General features: G+C 31.7%; 2 protein-coding genes and 1 pseudogene across 2 annotated transcripts; all 3 read right to left on the bottom strand.

Annotated features, from left to right (window-relative positions):
* Window positions 1-847: 847 nt before the first annotated feature.
* LOC122597196 lies at window positions 848-4,405 on the bottom strand (annotated as a pseudogene).
* A 6,143-nt stretch (window positions 4,406-10,548) lies between these two features.
* LOC122598455 (probable L-gulonolactone oxidase 4) lies at window positions 10,549-12,786 on the bottom strand. The gene is made up of 4 exons (XM_043771052.1): window positions 12,103-12,786; window positions 11,760-12,015; window positions 11,561-11,662; window positions 10,549-11,486 (listed from the first exon to the last, which is right to left on the bottom strand). Exons 1-4 carry the CDS (start codon window positions 12,784-12,786, stop codon window positions 10,738-10,740), a joined length of 1,791 nt encoding a protein of 596 aa, XP_043626987.1. The 3' UTR covers window positions 10,549-10,737.
* A 4,802-nt stretch (window positions 12,787-17,588) lies between these two features.
* On the bottom strand, window positions 17,589-18,836 carry LOC122598328 (RING-H2 finger protein ATL51-like). Its single transcript, XM_043770922.1, has one exon. It carries the CDS (start codon window positions 18,792-18,794, stop codon window positions 17,742-17,744), a length of 1,053 nt encoding a protein of 350 aa, XP_043626857.1. The 5' UTR covers window positions 18,795-18,836; the 3' UTR covers window positions 17,589-17,741.
* Window positions 18,837-26,202: the final 7,366 nt, after the last annotated feature.

The raw sequence follows: 26,202 nt of genomic DNA, 5'->3' as shown, positions 1-26,202 counted from the left end.
TTTGCTTACTTTTATTTGATCATCTTTTGTCAACTTGTAATTATTCATCTTAATTCAGTTTAATAGTACTTTTGTTGGCAGGTTTCTGACTTAAATCTAAATAACGATAAGGGATGAAGTTAGTCTCCGGTTAACTTAATCAATGTTTTGAGTACTTCAGAGACATTAGTCGTTGAATGTCAACTTTTTAACGCTCAAACTTGAAATTAATGAACCTGTACATCTTTAGCTTTATAACTCAAATGTTTTCATTGTATTTTCAGGAACAACGGTATTATAAGGATACATATATACAAATTTGAGTATGATAATATGATATATTTGAAGATTTTATAATTTTAATTTTTTATATTTTTATAAAAATTCGGATACATCATAATATCTGAAATTTCAGTATTCGGATATTGAAATCCACTATCCAATATTCAATTTCATAACTCAAAAGTATTTTCAATATCTTAAACAAACAAAACAATACAAGTCTTTAAACTTGGAAGCTCAGATCCGATTACAGAAACTAAAACAAATTACTTGAAATTACTTGACCCTTCATATTGTACATTTGTACCTCATAAAACAATGTGAATAAAATATATACAAATAAACAGATTATATACAACTATGAACAAACTAGTAAAGTAACACTGTTATAAATACATAGTAAGAACCAGCCTTGACCTAAGCTATTTTGTTCATCATTGACTAAATGCAAAACCAGCTTAACCCATTAAATGAATACCCGGCAAAAAGGAAGGGGGCTTCATCGGTTCCAGGCTTCCAGAGGCGAGTTACATGAAAGAAAAAGAAGAAAAAAAAAAACAGAACAAGAAAGAAAAAATATCTAAGGGGTAATAAACAAGAATGTGATATATATCCAGTTGATTGAGCACGTAAACATACCTCATGACCAGTCCAAGATCAGATGAATTGTATTGAGATGTGGCCAATCAACACTATTTTGGGAAGACCCACTGTTGATCAACCTGCACAAACTTACGAGTTAGACCTTTTAGATTTTCAAACCACGAAAGGCAGCATTGTGAAAGAAATTTGCAGAAGATTCACACTTACATCAATAGGATAAGCGAGTCAAACTTCTAGTAATATAGCTCTGCTTGGTTTGGCCTCCTTCAGTGTCTCCAGGCCATTCCAATAGTCTGGAAGGAATTTTCAGTATAGAGATTATCATATAAGCTCTATGTTATTTTACTGTTTTATGTAAGCCGGAAATACTTTTTAGCACTTCCTTCGAAGCATTATCCAACTTGTTTGTGGTCAATAAGCTGACTAGGTTTGTTGAAGTGTGCATATCTGCAGAAAAGCCAGCATCAAGCATTCTTCAAGAAACTGAATTGCCATTTCCGTTTTATTCCATCGAAGATATCCCTGAATAATTATATTAAAAGTAAAACCATCTGGCATACAACCTCCTATCATCATTTCCTGAAGCAACTCTTCTGCATCCTTGAGTTTATCATTCTTGAATAATCCATTCATCGTAATATTATATGTACGAATATTCGGCTGCAAGCCTCTAGAAGGAAGTTTTCGAAATTCCTCCAGACCAATATCAACTTTCCCAGATTTGCATATTCCATCAATGAGACTGTTCCAAATAATAATATTAGGAATCACACCATCATCTTCCATGTTTCTCAGTAATTTTTTAGCCTTGTGAAACTTTTCACATTCAAATAACGACTCACATTTAAATAACGAATCTATCATAGTAGAGTAAGTAACAATATTAGGAACAAGACCACACTTACGAATGTCATCAAGAAGCAAAAACGCATCCTCGACTCTGCCCTGACCGTTAATAAGAGTGTTGTAGGTCACGATAGTAGGACCAACTTCTTTCCTAGACATTTCCTTTTCAAGAGTCAAAGCTTTATCTATCAATCTACTCTTACAGTAAGCGTTAATCAGAATATTTTAAGTATAAAAACTGGGTTTCAATCCTGACGCAAGGAGTTCTCTAAAAAGTTCTTCGCCATCATTGACTTTTCCGGCTTTACACTTACCATCAATAAGAATATTATACAGATTAATATTAGGAACCACTCTAAACTTTTTCATATCCATATACAGTTCGATTGCCTCATTATCTTTACCATCTTTAAACAAAAAATCAATCAAAGTAGAGTAAGCAACAACATCTGGAACAAACCCACGACCCCGAATATCATCAAAACACAAACGTGCATCTTCAATCCTACCTTCCCGACACAAACCATTAATAAGAGTAGTATACGTCACAACATCAGGAACAATACCCTTTTCTGTCATTTCTGCAAAAACGCCCAACGCTTCATCTACTCTTCTATCCTTACAATACCCATTAATCAATATATTATAACTACATACATCAGGAACAATTCCCTTTTCCGTCATTTCTGCAAAAACGCCCAACGCTTCATTTACTCTTCTATCTTTACAATACCCATTTATCAATATATTATAACTAACAACATCAGGCATACACCGATTCACTTCCATATGATCTATCAAACTCCTTCCTTCCCCGACCCTCCCATGTTTACAAAGCGAATGCAACAACGTATTAAAAGTAACCACATTCGGCAAAACCCTTCTCGACATCATTTCACTAAACAAATGTCCTGCTTTTTCGCATAAACCCAAATCACACACCCTTTAATCAAACAATTATACGTCAAAATATTCGGGTTGACCCCTTTTACTATCATTTCACAATAAACATCATACGCCTCGATAACCCGCCTATCCTTACAAAGACTTTTAACAGTCTTATTATAATATGTTATAAAATCTGGAATTATAGTTTTATTTTCATGAATTGGGGGAGTTAAAGTAGTATCATTTATTGTATAGCTGTAAGCAATCTCAGTATGCAGTTATACATAAATGGATGATCAAATAAATGAAGTCGGGTGGATGGAAGACCGTGCTGATATGCAACTTCAGAACTTTAAAAGCGTTATTCTTCTCCAAAAATTGCTTCAATTTCAAGAACCATAGGGTGTCAACGTCATCCTTAGTGTAACACTCGAGACGTGCTTTTGACTCAACTAAATTCCTATCCCAAAGATTGCACATACATAGATCATGCGTGTATTTAAATAAAAAAAAATTGGGGGTATTTATCTCAATATCTTCGAAATCACAATTGGAATATAGCAACAATGAGGTCAAAGAGTTACTCGACAACTTCAACTTATTGGAACGTCCATCCACTTCGTCGGTAGTCAATACCGAATCCTAAAGTTTATACTTACTGACATCATATTTTAAAAAAGTAGTTATTTAACAATACAAAATAGAATAGATATGGTTTTGGGACAATACAATCTGATCCACCCAACCACGCCTGTTTTGACCCATTACATAAAATTACTTGTTTAGACCTGTTACCTAACCTGCCCGACCTGCCTATTTTAGTACCTCTAGTTGAACAGTCCAATTGACATTTGGTTTTTGGATCGGTGAGACGAATGGAAATGAAGCATTACCTGTTTATAGCCTTGACCCGAAGCGAGTGCGAAATGTAACACCTTTTGATGTTATGGTGCTTGTATTATTTGCAAAAATGTCATCAGTAACAGTTTGCGCAATGGCAACTGGAATAGTTGTGGAAGGATCTGAGTAACCAAAGAAACGACTCCCCTGAATGTACCTGCAACTTACCCAAATTCAGTCACTAACTTGTCTGCAATCTCAGTATGAAGTTTGAACAGGAACTATGTTTGAGATATTAACATATTTCATTCAGACAGGCTAGAGAAATGTGTAATTACTAGTGCAATATCTTAAATATATCGTCCAAACAGCTTCCTTGATTCTAGTCAAAGTAGATGTACAAGATTCTAAGCTAATTGAAGTTGCTGGATACATAATAAAATGATATGAAAAACCAACAAACCCTTATTTGATCAACAACTCTGGGCAACCCTTTTGGTGGTGTCCTAAGATTTGACGTGATAGAGAGAATAAAGTATTAACTTTTAAGCATCATCTATACTTTTAGACTCAAGTCAAATTCTATTTGGTAATAGATACTGAAGAGGAGATCCCAGAGTGAGAAGCAAGAAAATACTTACCTGACTGAATTCTTCCATGTACACCCGAGCCAGCCAGCCACCCTCTGCAGAACATCCAATAATCGACAAGGAACCACCTACAGTGAGAGAATCTGCTTGTTTGATCAAATGTGAATCAGGGTTTGATCTAAAGGATGCACAACTTCAGAGTATCGGTCACACTCTGATTGTTTGATCAAACAATCAGACTTTTGATCAAAAGAGCTTGAGGGTCTGATCCAAAGGAACCACCAATAGCCTTGTAGTTGACGCGTTACAGAACTTTTTAACCTGATTGCAGCTTGCCCTTTGTCACGTCCAAAGTCAAACAAAAGGTAGCGACACATTCGAATTGGTAACAGTAAATTAACTATATAGTGGCCCAGTTAAAAGGACTTGGGATAAACATTCTTGATAATTATGATATACAAGTCCTTTTCACACAGTTCAACATTGAGTACGTCCTGCTGCAATCAACAATCAGGCTTTGAATTATTTCATAATCAAACAGAAAAACCAAGCACTATCTTTCAAATAGGGGATGATTGATAGATGTCCCCGGGTTCATACTAATAATGAAATACCATGCCAGATGGTCTTCTATCTAGTGAGTCGGGTTGGACCCGCCTGCCTAACTAATGAGATTGAAGATAACGCGATATAGCATAATTAATAAAGCATAAATAACAAAACAAATAATGTATAGGTCAAGCATGACCACCATAAACAACTAGAAGCAAGAATTAGACCAAAACCAAAGTACCGAACATAACTTTTTACATGTCAACAGTGTGTTGTGCATATAATGTACATAGAAAAACAGGATTCATCATATCTAATGTTACATATGGATCTCAAAACAGGATTCATTGCAAGTATTAATCTATAATCAACAAGTTTAACATTTTACTAACTTCTTTTGATCTGCATTGAACTAGTACTTGAATCCCCGACTTGCACGTGTAAATAGACGTCCTCTATTCTTTAACTTGCATGTTGCTTATATCTCAATGATCAAGCAAAAGAAGAGATTCCATATAAGAATGCACACGACATGTTCCCGACATTCCGGGTCTCCAAGCTACAGTGATGTCGTTTGATTCGGGTTCATACGCAGCAAGGTAATCAGGTTGATATCTTTCGTCATTCTTCACTTCAACAATGGGTGCACCACTCCTTCGGAACCCCAATGTCGTAATTATTGATGAAGCAACCGATGGGACAACGTGGTACAGCAGTTCAAACGATCTTGTAACGCCACGCCCGCCCTCTCATTATCCAAACATCAACACTAGGATCATTTCCGGAAACATCCATATCAAAAACACCCAGAGAGTCGCTTAGGTTAGATCATTTCGATACCGATCGGTACTGAATGACCCATTTTGTATCAGGGATTCTGTCCGACATTATTTTGATTGTGTACGTTTCAGTAACTCACTCACTCACTTTTAGGGTTATTATTAACTTTTTCTTGTGAAAAAGTTCAAAAGAAAAAGGGAATATGGAAGTAACGAGTAACAAACCCGGGCGCCAGGGGCGAGTAAAAAACCGAAAAAACCTCACAAATTCAAACCTAAAAAATCAAAAATTCAAATTCATTGGTTTGGTTTTTGTTTTTTAAAAAAACAAATGGATTAGTTCAGGTTTTAGTTTTATATGCCAAAAAATTAATCAAAAACCAAACCGAACTACATAATTTTAATTTGTTTTATATTTATAACATATTACATTTAATTTATTACTTATAATTTATAAATATGTTAATATATTTAATCTTTTTATCTTTTTAGTATACAAATATTTATAAATTGTATATTTTAGATAAAAACATATAGTAATAACACTTCGTTTTATAAAAAGTTATACCAATTTTAACACCTAAAAAATATAATTAGTTAATAAAAAGTTTCTCTGCAGTTTTGTTTTTATACCATATCTTTTTTCTAAACAATTGAAAGTTAAATATATAACATAATAAACAAAAAACTTTTAAAAAAAATAGATTTATAAAAAAATCGAAAAAACCCTGAAACCGATCCAAACCAACAAACCGAACCGAACAAAAACCAAATCCAACGGTTTTGGTTTTATAAAAACCGAATGGATCGGTTCGGGTTTCGGTTTTAGGTAAAAACAGACCCAAACCGATCCATACTCACCCTTATCGGGCATTGCCCCGCGGGGAACATAAAGTTTATTTGTGTTATAATTCATGAAATTTATAACGTTTTTTTTACTTAACATGCACCTCTCTAACACTACTTATATACTATTAGTTTTACGTTGCTTACAAAACAATTTGTACTTTTAAAGTTGATTGACTTTTGTAACTAAATATTACACTTCAACAATTGTACAAATCGACAAAGTAAAGTTAATAACTAACTTTTCGCTTAGTTTGTATTACATTGAAACAAAATGACATACACCTACTATTCGTCTACATTATGCAATAATAGGGAAATTTTGTGTGTTTGTAGTAGGATACTATCTATCAACTTTGTCCCAATGACATATCAGCTTAAATTCATTTGAAATATAATAACATGAAGCGGCACAGATGTTGCTCTGATGTTATGAGAGTTTATTTCTTTGATCGGATATTCATATGATATTGAATGACATTTCCAAATATAACTTAATCTTTATTTTGTTATAACTAAGCTAGTACGAAAAGTGAGTATAAATAAGATATGCAACATGTAAGGTAAATAAGATTTTTTTAATATATAATGTAAGTAGTAAAATGATCTACTCATTTACCATTAATATATTAGCATTAACTTTAAACATTAGACATATTAAAAAAATTCTTTATAAAACCTATATCAAACAAAAAGAAGTAAATACTGCATGATTTTAAAGAGACCACATGGTCCTTACATCACATACGTGGACAACACACAACAATTTATAAATCAAAAGCAAACCCTCTTGCACAAACCAATTCCTCCGACTAAAAGAAATAATAAAAAGTAAAACGTCTCCCAAAATGTTAATTGAAATTCTTATGTTTTTCTTAACCAATTAAAAAAATGCAAGAAAATAACGTAAATTGCACATTTACACCACGCCAACCCTTGGGCGGCTGGACCAATTAAAGAGAATTGGGCTTCGCAGCCCACTAAAAGAAACTCGGGCCAAATATCATATATGTAGAAACCGGATTTCTACCGCCTTTGACTTTGTTGTACTAAAAGTTTCTAACCTCCATTATTCATTTATATATGTAAAAAATCATACACAAAAATCTTTGCATGGTTGTTAGGATATATATAACGAGATATGTGACTCGAGTGTTGCCCGGGAGACATTACATTTGTCATCAATTTATTAAAAAAATTATTTATTGTATTAATGGAAAGAAAAAGATATGCCTAAAATTAAATATATTGATATGAATAACGACACTCTTAAAAGAATAATATAATGTGCTACGAACATAATATTTAACGATAATAAGAATAATATGACAATGAAATATTATTAATATTAAAAACAAAATTTTGATAACGATGAGATAATGTGTTACAAATATATATGCGTTAAAGGGTTGGGTTATAAAAACCACAATTATTTGAAGGGACGTGTAGTATTCATTTTGTTGAAAATAAAACAAATTGTTAAAAAAATCACATTGCCCCATGTCATTTTAAAAATAGAAAATTAAAATGTGAAAATGAAAAGGTTTTGTTTGGTGTCTACGACTTAAAATGAAATTTTCAGTATAAAAATGTTTTTATTGAAAAAAAATACATTAAGTGAATGAGGTTATTGTAATGTTATCAGATCAGAGTAAAGAAATGGTTAAACAATATAGCATAAACTTTACAAGAAAAAACAAAAAATATCTAAACCAAAAACTAAAAATAAAAAGATGTTTTAAAAAAAATTGTTGAACAAAAAAACAAAGAAAAAAAAAATACAAAAGCATTTGTGGGGAAAAAAAGAATAACTTGAATTCCACTGTAGTTTGCACGAATTTCAAACCTTTGATTTTAATATATATAATAATTAGTATAGTAAAGCGAAAGCTTTTTTTTCCTTCTTTTTGACTTTTGAGTGGGGAAAGGAAAAGGATTTAGACCATTTGGAGTGGAGGGATAAACCACCCGGCGCCGCCCTTTGTCGTCCGTTACACCGACCCGAAGGCGGCAAACGTTAAAAAAAAAAAACCCTTCCGATCAATATTGATCGCCTCCTTGCCACATGAATTTCAAAATTTTTGAACGTTAATTTAAATGTTGAATGGCTTTTGTTTTTTTTTCTAATTTTTAATTAAACCTTTATAAATACTACATACTTATTCCTCTTTTTTATACTTCTATCTTCCATTTTTCTTTCTACATTTTTAAAATTCACTCATTTTACCTCCCTACAATCAAATGGCTTGGACTCGGTCTGAAAAAATAAGTTTGGCACGAGCTTGGGTCGAAGTGGCAGAAGACCGGTTGTGCAGGAATTATCAAAAGGAACGTACGTTCTGGTCGAAAGTGACTCATCTTTCCTCTCTTATGACAACCAACCATCGACGTATCGAGATTCAGATGGGGTGATCGCTAAATGGCACCGCATGCGCATAGACATTTACGAATTCGATATGATGTTCTATCGTATGAACCAAAGTTGTGCCGATGAACACGGTGCAATGGTTGCAAGGACTTTGGCCGAGTACAATTCGAAACAGTTTTCATCACGTGGAGGAGTGGGAATTAAAATGAAACAATTCGAAGTTTAAAAGAAATTAACTGTTTTATGTTAAATAAAATGTGTGTAATGTGTGTCTTTTATTTTTAATAAAATGTTTGAAGTGTTTTTTATATTGTTATAATTTATTATAAGGTAATATGTTATTTATTTATATTATATATATGTTATTTATATTTATATTTATCAAACAAATAAAAAACAAAAAAATAAAATAAAAAGTGTGGGTTGGGGGGGGGGGGGGGCTTCCCCAAAGAGAAGACTCACTCAAAGAAAAAGGAAAGACAACTTTTGGAAGTAGCCTCCGCTACACAGCAGAACCCCCTATGTAGGGAGCCCCACCCCAACTCCTCATAGTCTTAATGGAGTGTTTGGGGTTAAGGGTAACAATGAATAAAATGAGAATTTTATAAGAATTTTTATTATTAAAATATAAATCAATTTAAAAACCAATCGGCTTGAATTAAGTTCTTGGCTTGGGAGACAGAGATTAAAGGTTTGATCTTCATACCCAGTAAGGCTGAAAGTTTTAGTTTTACATTTGGTAAAACCTGAAAGAAGTCTCTCTACCTTTGGTGTAAGGGTATCACCATTTACATATCGACCTCTCTGATACAAAGTCAAAGACGATATGTGGACCTAAAACCCGTCGAAGATGACATTAGGAGTTACTTATATTAATCAGCTCAATTAAAATATCACGTGTCAATTAAAGAAAAACATCAATTATATTTTAATTTATTAGTATATACTGGGTAATACATTACTAATTGACTATGTGGTGTACAAATTCCTCTAGGACAGTTGGTAAGCCATCTTGATTCATTGTCTGAACCAACAATGACGATCGACCCATGGTTTTGTATGGTTGATGCAGGCAGTGCGGGAGGAAGTTCAATCCAGAGAAGCTTCAACACCACATGCAGTACTACAGAGGAATGAAAGCAATGGCCAAGTTTGTCTGCCAGTTCAAGGGCTAAAACATAGACATCAAGACCATATTCGTTTTTGGCATACTAGATTGTGGATTACAGAACCCCAAAGAAATGGGTTCAGTGCATTGGATTTGTTGGTTCATGGTTATCTAATACTATCTTATAAAGCATTTTGTCAATTTTTATTAAGAAATGATGATTTGAACTACCCAAAATATCCATATTCTTTATTCACTTATTTAAACATCTCTACTTAATATACCTATAATAACCTTAAATCTCAACCACTTATTTTTTTTTCCTCAAATCTCAAATACTTTTTTTTTTCCTCTCATTCATAAATCATTTTATTCATCTAATTCATTCAAAATCTTTTATCTCAAAAACCGTATATCGATAAATTATAAAAATTGTATGGGTGTTCTTAAAATTTCAAGTTCTTTCATTAGAGATGTCATTCGATATACTTTCGACGAATTTTAAATCTGAGGGCGGAGCCCCGTACGGCCTATTATACTCTATGACTTGACCTATCACCCCACCATCTCACCGCCGCAACGCGCGGGCACTATCTCTCGTCAGGTATAATGGATTTTAACAATCATCATATGTCGTATGTGTGATAAGGTAATGTGATAAAATTCATTTGCTGGCACGGCTAAACATTAGTATCACTTGGCAAGTCTTGTACTTATGATATCTTATTCCACACATCTTACCCCATGCCAACTTTTATTTTACTTCCAAATAAATAAATGCATTGGTCTCCAAGACTATAAAAACAAAATTTTCTTATATAAACATGACTTTTTCTCTGTCAAATGATAAGCAACTATGTGGTTAAGTTCAAATCTCATCACATGACCGCGAAATACCATTTTATAGTGACCACTGCAGCCCAGCCTTTACAAAAGGAAACGATTGGCATAAACCATATTAATATCTGGGTCTCCATAAAGAAAAAGCTAGACTTGTTGGTTAAAGAATCAGAGAATAAATCACAGAACAATGTGTTTTTGACTAAATTTGATAGGTTATAATTCTTCTTTACTACCATCCGAGATTTGGTTACCGGCATTAAAGAAACTACAGACCCTTGCATCCTTAAAAACTTTCCCCGGTTTGCACATATAACCTTTTTGAGGTGCGCAATGAATGTCATCCGAGCACACACACAGGCCCTCAAGAGCACAACCTTCCTTAGCCGTGGTCAGACCATTTCTTAGTCCTAAAACTTGATCAGTCCACTCACTAGAGAACAACCCGGAAGGGTCATACTTATCTTTCACCTTCAAAAACTCTCTACCTTTCTTGTACTTCTTGAACACCCCTTCAAATGCCACATTACGATTCTTCCCCCAATGTGGCAAGCCACCGTATTTAAACACTGCCATTTGCTCAATCTCTTCAAGCACATCCTCGAAAAGTCTTGGACGTTTTGGATCTTTACTTCTGTAATAAGTGATGTCAAAATCCAACGAGTCTTCTTGTTTACCCAAGTATGCATTTGAGCCTGTAACATATCTCATCAGGATACCATTATACTGATCTAGACCACACAATGATTGTGGCGCTATACTTACAAGTTTCTGTATATCTTGAATGAAATATTTAGCTTTTGAAAGGACAATGCTTATGCTCATTTGGTGGAAGAATAAACCCTTAACCCGAGGATCCCATGGACACATGGTGATTTCAGCATCTTTTGGGCCTTTAAGGCAATCTCCTGATGCTTGAAGTCGATTTTGATATCCAACTACAGGGTATCCCTTAAAGATAATACCTACATAGTTATGTTACTTTATGTCATTCAATTTAAGATAATAATTTTGTTGTATAGTTTTGAAGTCTGTATACCATCATTTGTTAGCCCATATGCAGCCTTTATTAGACTGATTGCCGTAAGCTTTCCAACGATGCATTTTCCAGCTACATCACCTTTTGCCTCTTGATCTTCCTCTACAATTATATTTTTTGCAATTATTTTTAGCCTCTTATGAGCATAAAAACTGTTTCTTGAATCTTGATACTTATAATTCACATGACTACCTAATACCTATAGATCTTAAAATAGAGAGTGCAAGTGAAGGCAGAGCACGAAATCCGGGGTGATTCCAGAGACCATTTCCTGAGATATTGGAGGAAACTCGATTATCAATCCGATAAACAACTCGTTTTTGACTTGGGTACCATGTCATGTCAGCAAACTCATGTTGTTTCCCAAAGGTGGCTGCTTGATCTGATAAGTCTGTGTCATTTTTAGTTATGAAGGTAACTGATCTCTTAAATATTGGCTGCAACCTTAAAGTTACCTATAGATTATGATATCAAATATTGTCAGAAAAACTGTATTTAGCATATGAAGGAAAGTTATGATATTAACAAAACCATAAATATACCTGAGATATGACTCCAAGTACTCCTAGGGAAACTTTAGCTGCATTCATTTCTTCATCAAGTGAACCATTTTCTCCTAAAGACCGCACTTTAACATAACCTTCTTCAGGTGGACCGGGAGTGACTATCCTGACCTGAACCACATAATTATGGATTGCGCTACCTTTACCCCAAAGGGTGCTACCGTGTGCACCCGTACCTAAAAGACCACCAATCGTCAAACCCAACCAATATGGAGTATAAGGCAAAGCCAACCCACTTTTTGCAGCTTCACTAATGAGTTGCCCCAATGTTACACCACTCTGGCAGGTGACAAGCCTTTTGTCTAGATCGATTTCCATAACACGGTCAAGATTTTTTGTACTAATAATGAGTCCATCATCTCCATCTGGAGAAACCAACTTTGGTATGCTATGTGAGTAACGAGTGGCTACTTTCATCTTTCTGTTCACCTGAGTAGCATTTGCAACTATTGACACAAGGTCTTCTTCGGATGAAGGGTAGACGACCTCAGCTGCACGACAAATGCTACGGTCAGGGAATGCACCATAAGAGTTTGTGATGATGCAATCTTTGAGATTATTTGAACACTTAACAGGTTCTTCAGGAGGATCACCATTTGCAGCTATGATTATTAACATTATGAATGCCCATTTCATGTTTAAAAGTGTTGGTCTTGACACCATGATAATATATTGTACAATACAATAATATAAAGGCAAAACAGGATATATATTTATAGAAGACTAATTAATGTAGTATATAATTACGGAAATGAAGTGTTGGACTAAAAGGGTATAACAACCAAAAAAATAGATATTATTTTTCAATTTAAAAAACATGATTTTTTAGTTCTTGCCATATATGGTGTAATAATAATATGTTGTCATGTTTGCTTTGAAGTGAAGTACATGGCTGTTGGCACCTTTTTATCTTTAAAGTCGTTTCAAATTATTTAAACATAAATATACGTTGTTGACTAGTTGTCATTTAAAAGTACGTTCTAAGACTAACAACATGATTATTGTTGATTCAAAATGGTGATTATAGTAACGTGGGTCCATGGACATATGTTAAATTCCAAGGTTTTTAAGAAGGCATATAGTAATTCATGAATGGACACACCTTGAAATTGGGTTTGGACACAACTAATTTTTAAATTGACGAAGATATGAAACCTAATGAATCAAAATGTTAGATTTATATAGAAAAAGAAAGGCAGAGAAAGAACAAGGAAGAGGATTTCTTAAAAAGGATGGAGTAATGGGCTAATGACCTTGTGGTGGCCTTACATTGTGGGCTTGAGATTTAAGATAAAACTTCTATTTGTAATTTTGGACTATGAACTATAAAGTGATTAATGAATATATCAGATCATTTTAATACTTTTATTAATTATTTAATTGTATTGTTTTAGCTAAAATGATTGAATATTTAAAAGAGTTGTTACAAGTTTTTAAAAAATCGAGAATGTTAATATTTGTGTCTTTATAAAACTTTAATGTTATTTAAACAAAGCTATAGTTTAATAATCTATAAAACCACCTCAGTAGTTTTCTATTGCGTAAATCCGTTAATGGTTCTTCAAATCACAGAATAATTTTATAATATTTATATGTAAACGTCTTAAAAGCGTTAACATCTTGTCAAGGTAATAACATTGCTTTGCTTGCAAGACATTCCTCAATTAAAAGTATTAGGCACACAGGCTCATGTGACAGGCAAATCGACGGATTTAGTTCATATTGAAAATGTGCCAATTGCCTAAAGTCAATTTGCGAGGTTATATCTTAGTGGTGTAAAATATCTGCAATTTATGCGTTTAGTTTTAAGGATTTTTACTGGAGACTCATATTCGGGTCAGCAGCGCCTAAAAAGGCTTTTTACGGAATAGTACTTGTGGCTGTAATCTGTATAGCGTATTTGGCGTGCCCACAACAATCTTGTGTTCAATTGTATATATGGAATGTTCTCTTCAGAAATCATTATTATATTGTCGTCAATTAGGAATTGTTTTGGAATTCATGGGCTGCATCATACATGGATTTTATTTTTTTTTTTTAAATTTAAGAACGGCATAAAATCATACATGGAATTCATGGGCTGAATTTTGATAGGAATTGTTTTGGATGGTAATGAGATTATTGTGAGATATTTCATGTTGGTGTGTTACTGTGTAATGTGATATTGTGAGATGTTTTCATTTTTTTTTTGTTTGATTGTTATTCTATTCTACACTGATGGCCGGTGTTGTGCTCATATCCTGCTGGCATTTAATGATTGATGAAAACTTAATTTGATTATTGTTTAAAAATATAAGCATTTTGGATTTTATTTATGGTATGTTTTTAAAAAATTAAAAAAACACACATATATATATATATATATGATAATTTTTCGGTGAGAACATGTTTAGAATAAGAACAATAAGAACAGGAGGTAAAAGAGAAATTTTAACATGAGATGAAATTTTTTTAAACTTTATTTTCTATTAATTTGAAATTGTAACTAACTCTTAAAGTTAGTACTTATACTTAGCAAAAAAACTTTCATCTCAATTATATTGGATTGCAATTAAATTAAACACATCAATTTTCTAAATAACAATATTTATATTATTAGTTGTTTCATCCTCTTTAATGATAGATTTAATTTGTAAAAAATTACAAGTCATTTATAATATGAGTGGATGCACAAACAACAATTAAGTTAGTGGATGCATAATTAATGAAAAATGGATGGAAAAAAAATTTGGAGACACAATATGAGCATGTGGATGAAATAATTTGATTTTATAGATTCAAGATGCATAAAAAATGATTTTAGGATGCACAATTTAACAAAAATAGGATGCATAATTAACATAACTCCAGGATGCAATATTAACGCGAGGATGCATAAAAAATAAAATACGTAATGTGATATTAAAAATAAAAAAGAAATCAAGTGAATAAAAGCAAACAGATGCATGCTTTGTAAATCCCAGGATATGCAAACAGAATTAAGTTAGATATTTGATTTCAGTTAACAAATTTGAGATATGGATGAAAAAAAAAAGAAATGCATCCAATTTTATGAAAGTCTACTAGTCATACTTCGGTCAAAAAATTATTAAACAAATGTATAGTTAGTAATGTTTCATGTTTGTCTCTCATGAAGAATGAAATGTGAAAAAACTGATTCTGATTGGTCAAACTGATTGTATAGAAACCGTAACTTTTATTTCCAGTTATGCCCTTTTGACTAAATATTTAAATTGAAAAATCAATTAAATTTCTTAACCGTTCGATTATGTAATAGAAGGCCCGGATCTGTTCTCATTTGTTCTCATTTTTGAAGTGTTCTTATTGGATGAGAGACCTATATATATATATTTCAAAAAACCATGATTCCCAAAATCTCTCTCCACATACTATAACACTAAATTACCATATCTACCCTTATAACAAATTGTCACTCCTAAAACGAAATTCCGCCACAATGCGCAGGTATTATACTCGTGTTAGTTATAGTCTCATGTTTGTCGTTACTGTACATGAAAAGTGGTATTTATAATTTAAATTTTTTTTGAGGTAAATCTAAATAAAAAAAATAAAAATAATGAGCATAATTTTGGATAACTATTAAATCATCTTGTATGAACTATATGATGTCAGTACAATATATTCATTCTAATTTTCGCATGATATGGACACCTAATAATTAAACTCATTAGAATTTCACATATAAAAAATAAACTTTTAATATAAAAAATATAATTTTTTCATATACATTAATAACGACCTTTAGAGTTATAATTAGTATTTTCAAAAAAATAAATATTTTTCAGAGACAATCTTTGATATTGCACCGACAAGCCTGTTTTTGTTCGCTACAAACAGAAGTCACCTTTACAACACTAACATCACCATTTCATTCAGACATAAACATGTGCAAATATTATCCCTTTATTTTATTTTAATTATGTTAAACGCAATGTTTTAAATATCGGTAAATACCGGCCGGTATTACCGGTACCGGAGACCACGCCGGTATTTTAAGTCTGGTATTTTTCCGGTATTTTCACTATTTAATACCGGCCAGTATTACCAGTATTCCCGGTATTTTCCGGTATTACTATACCGGTATTTCCGGTAATTTCAAAAAATAAATTTTGATTTTTTAAAAAAATTATTTTTATGATACTTTAATGTTATTTTTTGTTATTTGTAAATTTTAAAACCTATATTTTGTTATGAAATACATAGTTGGTATTATTTTTGAGTAAATTATAATTGCATTTTGACTATTTTGTTAAATTGTAACAAGTTTTGTAGGATTTTTACACAAAAAATATAATAAATTAAAAATAGTCGTACCGGCCGGTATTTCCGGTATTACCGATAATACCGGTAATACCGGAAAATTTTTCCACGCCGGTATAACTAAAATACCGGTTTTTAAAACATTGATTAAACGCACTAATCGATCACGGAGAGAAGTGGATGACTGGATGGCAACAAATCGTCATCGATCAAGCTTCCAACTATATATGTTGTTTAGAATTTAGTTTCTTAAACACCTACATATTTTTTAAGAGTTTTGTTAATTACAGCCCTTAGGGCTTTCAATATTAACTATTTTGGTGCATTAAAATTTATATTTTGTAGTGCGAAAATTCAGGGGGTGGTTTTTGATTATGCATGTAATAAGCTGTTAACGACAATCCTTAGGACTGTCATTATCATTTGTTATTTTTTAATTCGTCTTTTCTAGATCATTGAAATTTTTTTATTTCTTACAGACAAATATAATAGAAAAAGTTCAATTTTGTGGGCATTAGCTTTGAGTATGTGACAAAAGAAATTAAAGAAAATAAAAAGCAGGACAGGTAGTTCAACAATCCGAATCGAACAAGTGATTAGCTAACCAAATAATACAGGGATAGGGCACATTTTACTCAAAGTACATAAAACAAATTATTAACTTCCCTTTGTTTCCTGGAAGTTAGATATCATGTCTAAAAAGTAAATAATGTACAATTGGTATATATATATATATATATATATATATATATATATATATATATATATATATTCTACACGAAGTACAAGACTACATGTCTCTATAATAATTTTTTTTTTGAAAGATGAATTTCGCTGAAAACTTCGTGTCGCGATTCGACAGTGAGGGGTCTAACATACGTTGTCTTAACCGGATCCGCGTTAGAGAGCTCTCTCGAAGTAGAAATGCCTATTTCAAATACCTGATGGGGGAAAACCCCCTACTAATCCACCCGAAAGCACGACGATTAATAGGAGTAAACTCTGCCCCTTTAGACTTGAACCTGGGTAAACCTAAGCCAAACCCTCATAAAGGGACTTTCTTATGTCATCCCCAAGGTTTGAACACAAAACCTCATATATGAGGAATGGTCTTTCAACCATTGAGCTAATGCTTAAGGACAGTCACTATAATAATTATAATTAAATGTAATAATAGTTTATAATTATAACTTATGAAAAAATATCATAACTTTAATTTGATAATAATGAGGTTAAGCAACCATTTCACATGTAAAGTAAATGAAATCTGGATTTACAATAATATTCTCTGTTTAATTTGTACACATGAAAATTATAATTCTGACCTCAATTTGGTATCATAAAATTCTTTCTCCTTTGTCATTTCTTATGGACATGAATCTACCTGTGGAACCAGATCTCTTCATTGTATTACTTCTCTTTGTTGATTTACTATTTTCTCCTTTAGATGGGCCTACTTGTTCATGATGGTAATTTTCATGATCTTCTTCAATACTTAGTATATCAGCAATCAAAAGATTTTGATTTTGGAAAGAAAATGATCCCAATGAAGTTGATCTTCTAACTTCTTGAATTGCTTGACCCTCTCCATTTCCCACATTCATGGGAATCCTCATTGCATCACCATTGTAATCTAGTTCATGAAAAGGGTATTCTTGTAAATTCTCATTAGCGACTACGTTTACAACAACTTCATCCCTATGATTATTATCCCTTTGTGTCTCTTCCACAACAAGAACAAGATCATTCCTCCTTTGGAACAAAAGAGAAGACACATTGAAATTGGAAGATCTTATTTGTGAATGCGAAGATCGTTGGAATGGAATAGGGATTCCCGGCATGACATGGGCTCGACATAGTGGACAACTGGAATGAGATCTAAGCCAAGTATCAATGCATGGAAGATGAAATGCATGGCCACATTTTGGCAATAGTCTTAAACTTTCACCTTCTTGAAATTCACTTAGACATACCGCGCAATCAGCTCCTTCTACGACTCCATCACCTTTCATGTACTTGCATACTGCAATGGACTTGATCAATGAATCATCAAGCCCAGTAGTTGCATGTTGCAATTGATCACGAGTCGTCGTTGATACATTCCTAGTATCAGATTCTAGAGGTGGATTCAATTGGTTTTCTCTCCTTTTACAATACTTGGAAATTATAGTATAGTAGCTAACCAAAAGAAAAGCGCTAGCTAGGACACCGATCACTATAATGATTAGAGGCGAGAAATTCATGCCAGAATCATCATCTCCGGATTGGAAAGGAGGTGGTGGTGGAAATATTATGTAACACCATTGTGGGCAATATATGCTACAAATCCCTTGTGAACAATCTCTATAGCTATTATATGGTGGCCAATTGGTATTGCCCATAGAACTCATGACCACCAATGTATAGTATTAAGCTAGCTAGCTATTGGAAACCAATTAACACCAACCTATGTAGTTCCAAAAAAGGGAAGTTAAAGATAGTGAAGAGTAAAGGGAAGGGTCTTAGATGTGAAGGGAAGCAAAGTTGAGGGTAAGCTGGTGGGGTTTGTGGATGATGTGTCTCCTAATATTCTTGAGTTGGTGTACTTTATCTTTTGTTGGTCTATCATCTTCATCTCTTTAATTTTTGAAGTTTACTTTATCTTTATTTCAAGTGAAAATGATAGCTAGTTGACCCATATGGATTAAGGGTGGGGGGCAGTTGAGTTTTTCTTTTCTATTACTATATGGATGGTAGTGATCACTTAACCTCCAATTAAGTTCCGGGATTCTTGAAAAGTTCTCCTGGTTGGTGAAATATGGATATGTGGGGGTCACTAATCCTTGATGACTTTGAACTTGAAAAACACTAGTAATTACGAGTACTATTCAATGTGATAAAAAATTCCTTCTGTCATTTATTGGTGTACGTTTAATTTGTCATTTGACTAAACTAAATTATCTAGCAATATGTGATTGTTAATTAGGTCATCCATAATTGTGGTTTATGAAAAAGTTTATAAATAATTGAAAAGGTATATCAGCTAAATTTTATTGTATGATCGATAATGTTTAGAGTTAATTACTGAAATGGTACCTAACGTTTGCGCCATATTACTGATTTCATACCTTTCCTTTCGAAATTACGCTGATCATACCCAACGTATGCAAATTTCCACTCGGACCATACTGAAGGCTAACGCTGTCACGTGGCCGTTAAAAACCCTCTCACGTGACTTGCACGTGAGGGGTAAAGATGTAATATCACGTTTATTAATTACTTAAATGGTACCTAACGTTTGCACGATATTGTTGATTTCATACCTAATGTTTTTCTTAATTACTTAAATGGTACCTAATGTTTAGTTATTAATTTTTTTATTTTTTTCTTTTGAAGGGTGAATTCCGTTTTAAGCCAATGTCTTAAATATTGGTATTTTAGTCATATTGGTGTGGAAATTTTTTTGGTCTTATCGGTATTACCGAAAATACTAGCTGGTACAACTATTTTTAATTTGTTTTATTTTTCTTTTATGAAAAGTTTCCAAAACTTGTTTATATTTAACGAAAATAGTCAAAATGCACTTGTAATCCAATAAAAAATAATACAAAATAGATTTTTCATAACAAAATATAAGTTTAAAGCTCACAAATAACCAAAAATAGCAATAATGTATCATAAAAATAATTTATAAAAAAATTCAAATTTTCTTTTTTGAAAATACTGGAAATACCGCAACGGTAATACCGGAATATTCAAGTAATACCAGAAATACCGATCAATATTTACTGCGACACGAAGCTTAAAGTAATGTTTTAAATACCGGTAAATACCGGCCGATATTTCTGGTATTCCTGGATATTTCTAGTATTACCGTTGCGGTATTCCCAATATTTTCGAAAAAGAAAATTTGAATTTTTTATAAAATTATTTTTATGATACTTTAATGCTATTTTTGGTTATTTGTGAACTTTAAACTTATATTTTGTTATGAAAAACTTATTTGGTATTATTTTTTACTGGATTAGAAGTGTATTTTGACTATTTTCGTAAAACTGTAACAAGTTTTGGAAAATTTTCATAAAAGAACAATAAAACAAATTAAAAATAGTCGTACCGGCCAATATTTTCAGTAATACAGATAATACCAAAAAAATTTTCAGACCAGTATGACTAAAATACCAGTTTTTAAGACATTGACTTAAAACGGAATTCACCTTTCAAAAGAAAAAAATAAAAAATAAAAAAACTTATTAACTAAAATTAGGTACCATTTAAGTAATTAAGAAAAACATTAGATATGAAATCAGCAATATCGTGCAAACGTTAGGTACCATTTAAGTAATTAAAAAACGTGAAATTACATCTTTACCCCTCACATGCAAGTCACGTGGGGGAGTTTTTAACGGACACGTGACGACGTTAGCCTTCAGTATGGTCCGAGTGAAAATTTGCATACGTTGGGTATGATCAGCGTAATTTCAAAAAGAAAGGTATGAAACTAGTAATATGACACAAACATTAGGTACCATTTCAGTAATTAACTCTAATGTTTATGACGACATGGCTATATATGTATCATGCATATGAAGTATGAACCTCTTTGTAATTTAATGTGTATTGTACGTGTTCATAAAGTCTTTTAAAATTTGTTACATATATAATGGATAAGTTTATAGATGAAAATAGATTCATCATGATTTAACATTAGAGATGCTCTCAATAATCAGATATGTGATCATTTTAATGAAATGTTAATTTGTTCTTGTTCATTTCATGCATGTTTCATTTTAAAATGTGATAGTGATCCAGAAAGAAATACTAAGAAATAACTTACCCCCTCACTTTTTGGACGCTTATGTATTAAACGAGGCTTGAATAGTCAACCACATGCTAACAAAAACGACACGTACGTACAATCTTATTTTTGAATTCACTAACTATATATAGCAATTTTCTGTTATAAAAGTTACATAATGTCGTACATTTTTTTAATTGGTGCAAATTAAACATCATAGTGGATAGATTAGATTATATTGTTTTAATCGGGTTCATCTTAAAAAATCTTATTACCCAATACCTTTTAAGGAAAAGAACTAGTAGTTGTCCACTCAAATACACGACAACATATTAGACAACATATTAGAAGAAACCTTACCCTTGGATTCGAATTCGAGTCTCTCCAAATTTAGCCCTTATAGCTGATTTTTTTTACTCCTAGCTAGGCTATTAATTAACACGCTAGTACATAATGTTGTACATTAACTAAAACACCATAAAAATAAATTAAAAATATAAAGTCTTATAAACACCATGAAGTTGCCATACTCACCTTTAACCACAAAATAATTTTAGCACCGGAGAAGAATCAATTTTTAATTGCCTATCTAAAGTTATCAAAGTTGATAGTCAATTGATAAAGTATTATTACTGCTTGCAAATTACGTCTCTTATTCTAAAGTGAGTGGGATTAACCTGATTGGTTGAGTAGCACTGGATCGAGCTACTTTTATAATTTATATACAACCTTTAATAACTCCTTTGTTTAAGATAAATTAGAATAATTAAATTTATGTTTCCCGGGAGTACACGAAATAGGCAAATAGCTGGGTATTAATAAATTAATAAATAATAATATATATAAGAAAAAAAAAATTAGTCTACAAATTTGTTGAAGATATTTAAACGAATAAAATTAAATATTCTACGTTTATTTCAATTCTATGAAAATAATCAGAATAATAACAAAATACATGAAAAGAAAGAAATGTAATACGAGTAATGGATATTCTTAATATCATAATATATAAAAACGCGTATGTTTTGGTTAAAAGCGTAAAGAAGTTTTTATTGAGTATTGGCAATGATTATAGTAGAAGATTTGTGTTTAAATGGGCACCCGGAGTGGCTAAAACATGTAATATCTTTCTTTGGCAGGAGTGCTCACACAAAGCTTTCTAGGTGCGTAATTGTTACTCCGGGTCACTTTATGTGGGTTATGCAGACTATTGGGATGAAACCATGGATCATTTGCTATTTTAATTTACTGTCAAGTTTCTTTGGACGTGTGGAGGAGTATTAGTAACTAGTTTAGAATTGGGCATCTTCTTTTCTGTCCAGTTACAGAACTCATCGAGACCTATATTAAGGTGGGCATCGGAAAAAATAAGAGGATAATTTTCAAAGATGCATGTAGACATCATTTTTTAGGTGATTTGTATGCTGTAATTTCAATTTAAAGTTTAACTTGTAAATTGTAACTTTTACTTAATTTAATAAAATTGGCGTGGTTGATTAGCCGCCTAGTTAGACTAAGTTCTAAACCCGAAAAAAAGTTTCCGTTGTATTATATAAAGTTTTTGATATGGACATATTTCTACCATCGAGCCCTAAGTATCCGAATCCTCATGCTCGACGTTGTTCATAGGTATTGTATTTGGTGTTTTGGAAAGCGAGGGACGAGAAGGTATTTCAAGGCATAGAAATTAGTAGCGAGAATGTATTCTTAGGGGGCGTTTGGTTCTCAAAATGTTTTTGAATGAATTGGAATCTGTCAAAGGAATTGGAATTTGAAGGAATTAGAACTGAAAAGTTTTAAAACTTGTCATGTCTTTAGTTGACAGAATTAAACGGAATTCAACTAAAGAATCTAAATTGAAATTTTAACAAATGACAAAATTACCCTTTATTAAATTTTTATGATATCTTAATAATATATAAATAATAAAACATATGATAATAATAATAATAATAATAATAATAATAATAATATAATTAGATACATACTAAAATAATAAAAATTAGATATATCAAATTAAAAAGTCGTATAAAATTCATAACTATAATTATTATTATATGAAATAAAAATATATATAAAAATAAAATAATAATAATATAATTAAATACAAACTAAAATAATAAAAATCATATATATTAACATAAAAAAACCATAGTATTAAATTAATAATTAAAATAATAAGTATAATAATATAAATAATGAATATAATAATATAAATATAAATATTAATAACTAATAATAAAATAATAAATATAATAATATAAATATAATTATTAATACTAATATAAATATAATAATAGAAATAATAATATTATGAATAATATATATTAATAATATTAGTATAAAAATATAAATATTAATAATAAAAGTACTTTTAATTAGTTCGCATTCCATAACATATCGATTATGTATATTCATAAATGAATACAAAGAATTGGAATTGACATTTACTTAGCTTCATTCCATAACGTATTATTTATCACCATTTACGTTCAATTTGTTGTTTAATGATCTTTATGGTCATCATTATGAAACTTCAATTTCGTTTTGGTGTATAAATAACGATCATACCATGATCTTGGATAAGGTATGAATTATATGAGAAAAACACACACATAGCAAACTCACTATTAATTTTCTGAATCAACATCCCATCCTCATGTTCCATTCATCTTTCAGGCAAGTGTTTAAGTCCGGCAGTACTCTGATTCAAGCCGGTGTACCCTGGGAACAAACGACGAATCTGTTTGAGGGAATTGTGTCAAACACAAGTCTGGTTCCTTTTATGGTCATTATTTTGTTTTGCATGATTGAAAAATTGCCACCAAATTGGATTGATTTCAAGAATTATCTCAAGTATAATAGAAAGGAGATAACCATTAAGGATCTTATTGTTCGTTTTCGTATTGAAAAAGACAATAAAATAGCTCAAAAGGAAAGTTATGTCCCCAATTCAGCAAAGGCTAATATTGTTGAACATGGTCAATCCTCAAAAGGTAACAAAGGAAATGGACGAGCTGATAAGAAAACTAAGGGGAAAGGTCAAATCTTGGACCTAAAGGTGGAATTAAACTGACCCATACATATTAAAGATGATACAAAAAATTAATACAAAACAAAAAAATAACCGTAAAATTAAGGAACCAAGTTTGTGTTTGACACAATCCCTTAAACAGATTTCTCGTCTGTTCCCAAGGTACACCGGGTCGAAGCAGAGTACTGTCGGACATAAACACTTGTCTGAAAGATGAATGGAACACGGGGATGGGATGTTGATTCAGAGAATTATTGTGAGTTTGCTATGTGTGTGTTTTTCTCATATAATTCATATCTTATTCAAGATCATGGTATGATCGTTATTTATACACCAAAATGAAATTTAAGTTTCATAATGACCATAAAGATCATTAAATAACAAATTGAACGTAAATGATGATAAATAATACGATATGGAATGAAGCTAAGTAAATGTCAAGTCCAATTCTTTGTATTCATTTATGAATATACATAATTGATACGTTATGGAATGCGAATGAATTTCAGTTCCAAATTTTGCGCCAAACACACCACTTTGAGATAGACATTTCATTCACCTTTAATTTGGACATGTCTTAATTTATTGTATAGTCTTAGCCCGAGACTACAAACCTTACAAAGAATTCTCGATATATATCACTCGATCATATATTTATTGATCTCAAAGTTAAGAATATATCCAATTTTTTCAACAATAACTCGCCAACCATCGACTCATCAAGCCGAACATGATAAGATTGCCAACCCCAATCTCAATTAATATGTGACAGTATATCAAAAAATATGTTACAACTTTTACTAACCAGTGTGACAAAAGTATTTAAAAAATGACAACAATACAAATAATGTAAACTATTTAATAAAATGGGAGATACTCCTGCGTGATAATATTCTTCCTTTATAATGATTTGATATTTGATATTCTCACTTTAAATTATTTTATTCAACGGAAAAAAAAATACACCCAGCCCCAAGGCACGTTCCCAGCGCGGTGGTTACCTATATATACCCAGTTTATAACAATATATGAAACATATGTTCTTAATTAAACTCCATACTATATATATTTCATTATGTATCTAGCCGTTAACCGATATATCATTTTTATTAAAGATGTGAATCGAATATCAAAACGCAGGATTTAACTATGTTGTCTTAACCGAGTTCATGCTAAAAAAACCCCTCATCCATTATCTAATAGGAAAAAAAAATCCTCTAATAGTCTGCCCAAAGGCACACCAACATATTAGGAGGAAACCTTGTTTTTTAGACTTGAATCTGAGTCTCTCCAAATTCAATCATTCATGGAAGGACTTCCTTACCATTGAGCTATTAACTTATGGTATATATCATTTATCTAAATTACAAATGTATCTTAAATCAATAATTAATATTTTGTAAAAGAACATTTACAAGTCCTAATACTATTTTGGTCTAAACTCTAAAGCCATGTTTGGTACACCTTACAAAGAAATACTTACATAAGCTAATACCAACACATATGAAACTTATGAATCACATAAAGACCATTTGATTTCCTCAAGAAGCTACTTAGCTTCTATGTCATTCTATGTCGGATTGATTGAAATTTAGATAATATATTTTAAAGTAAGGAAAATCACTGTAAAGTAAAGAAAGGTATTTTCTAACATATTAGTTAACATTCGAATACCTTCTCTCCATGTTAAAAATTCATCCTTCATTTTACACAACATGTCACGTTTAAAAGAGAAACCAGTTTATGCAATTAATGAAACAACCAATTTGAATCGGCCATGTCATCACTTGTCCCTACATGTTAACTTAAGTTGGGCAGAGAGGATAATGACATGGCCGGCTATGATTGGATCAATTTTTGCACCTAGTTTATGCACTATTCTTTCTTAAATTTGACATTTTTCATCAACTAAAATATGGTTTTATCAAACGGTTTAAAAGAGAATATAAGTGTTGATAGATGTTTAAGAAAAGTCCCTCTTAGATTT

This window comes from Erigeron canadensis, chromosome 4 (assembly GCF_010389155.1).
Source record: "Erigeron canadensis isolate Cc75 chromosome 4, C_canadensis_v1, whole genome shotgun sequence".
Lineage (NCBI taxonomy): Eukaryota > Viridiplantae > Streptophyta > Magnoliopsida > Asterales > Asteraceae > Erigeron > Erigeron canadensis.
This window is presented reverse-complemented; position numbering and strand designations above follow the sequence as displayed.

Excerpts from the sequence above, each read along its gene's own strand:
- LOC122598455 (XM_043771052.1), bottom strand. The coding sequence starts at position 12,786 with ATGGTGTCAAGACCAACACTTTTAAACATGAAATGGGCATTCATAATG. Across the intron at positions 12,016-12,102 it reads TACTTGGAGTCATATCTCAG|GTAACTTTAAGGTTGCAGCC; the intron begins GTATATTTATGG and ends CATAATCTATAG. Across the intron at positions 11,487-11,560 it reads ATATGGGCTAACAAATGATG|GTATTATCTTTAAGGGATAC; the intron begins GTATACAGACTT and ends ATAACTATGTAG.
- LOC122598328 (XM_043770922.1), bottom strand. The coding sequence starts at position 18,794 with ATGAGTTCTATGGGCAATACCAATTGGCCACCATATAATAGCTATAGA.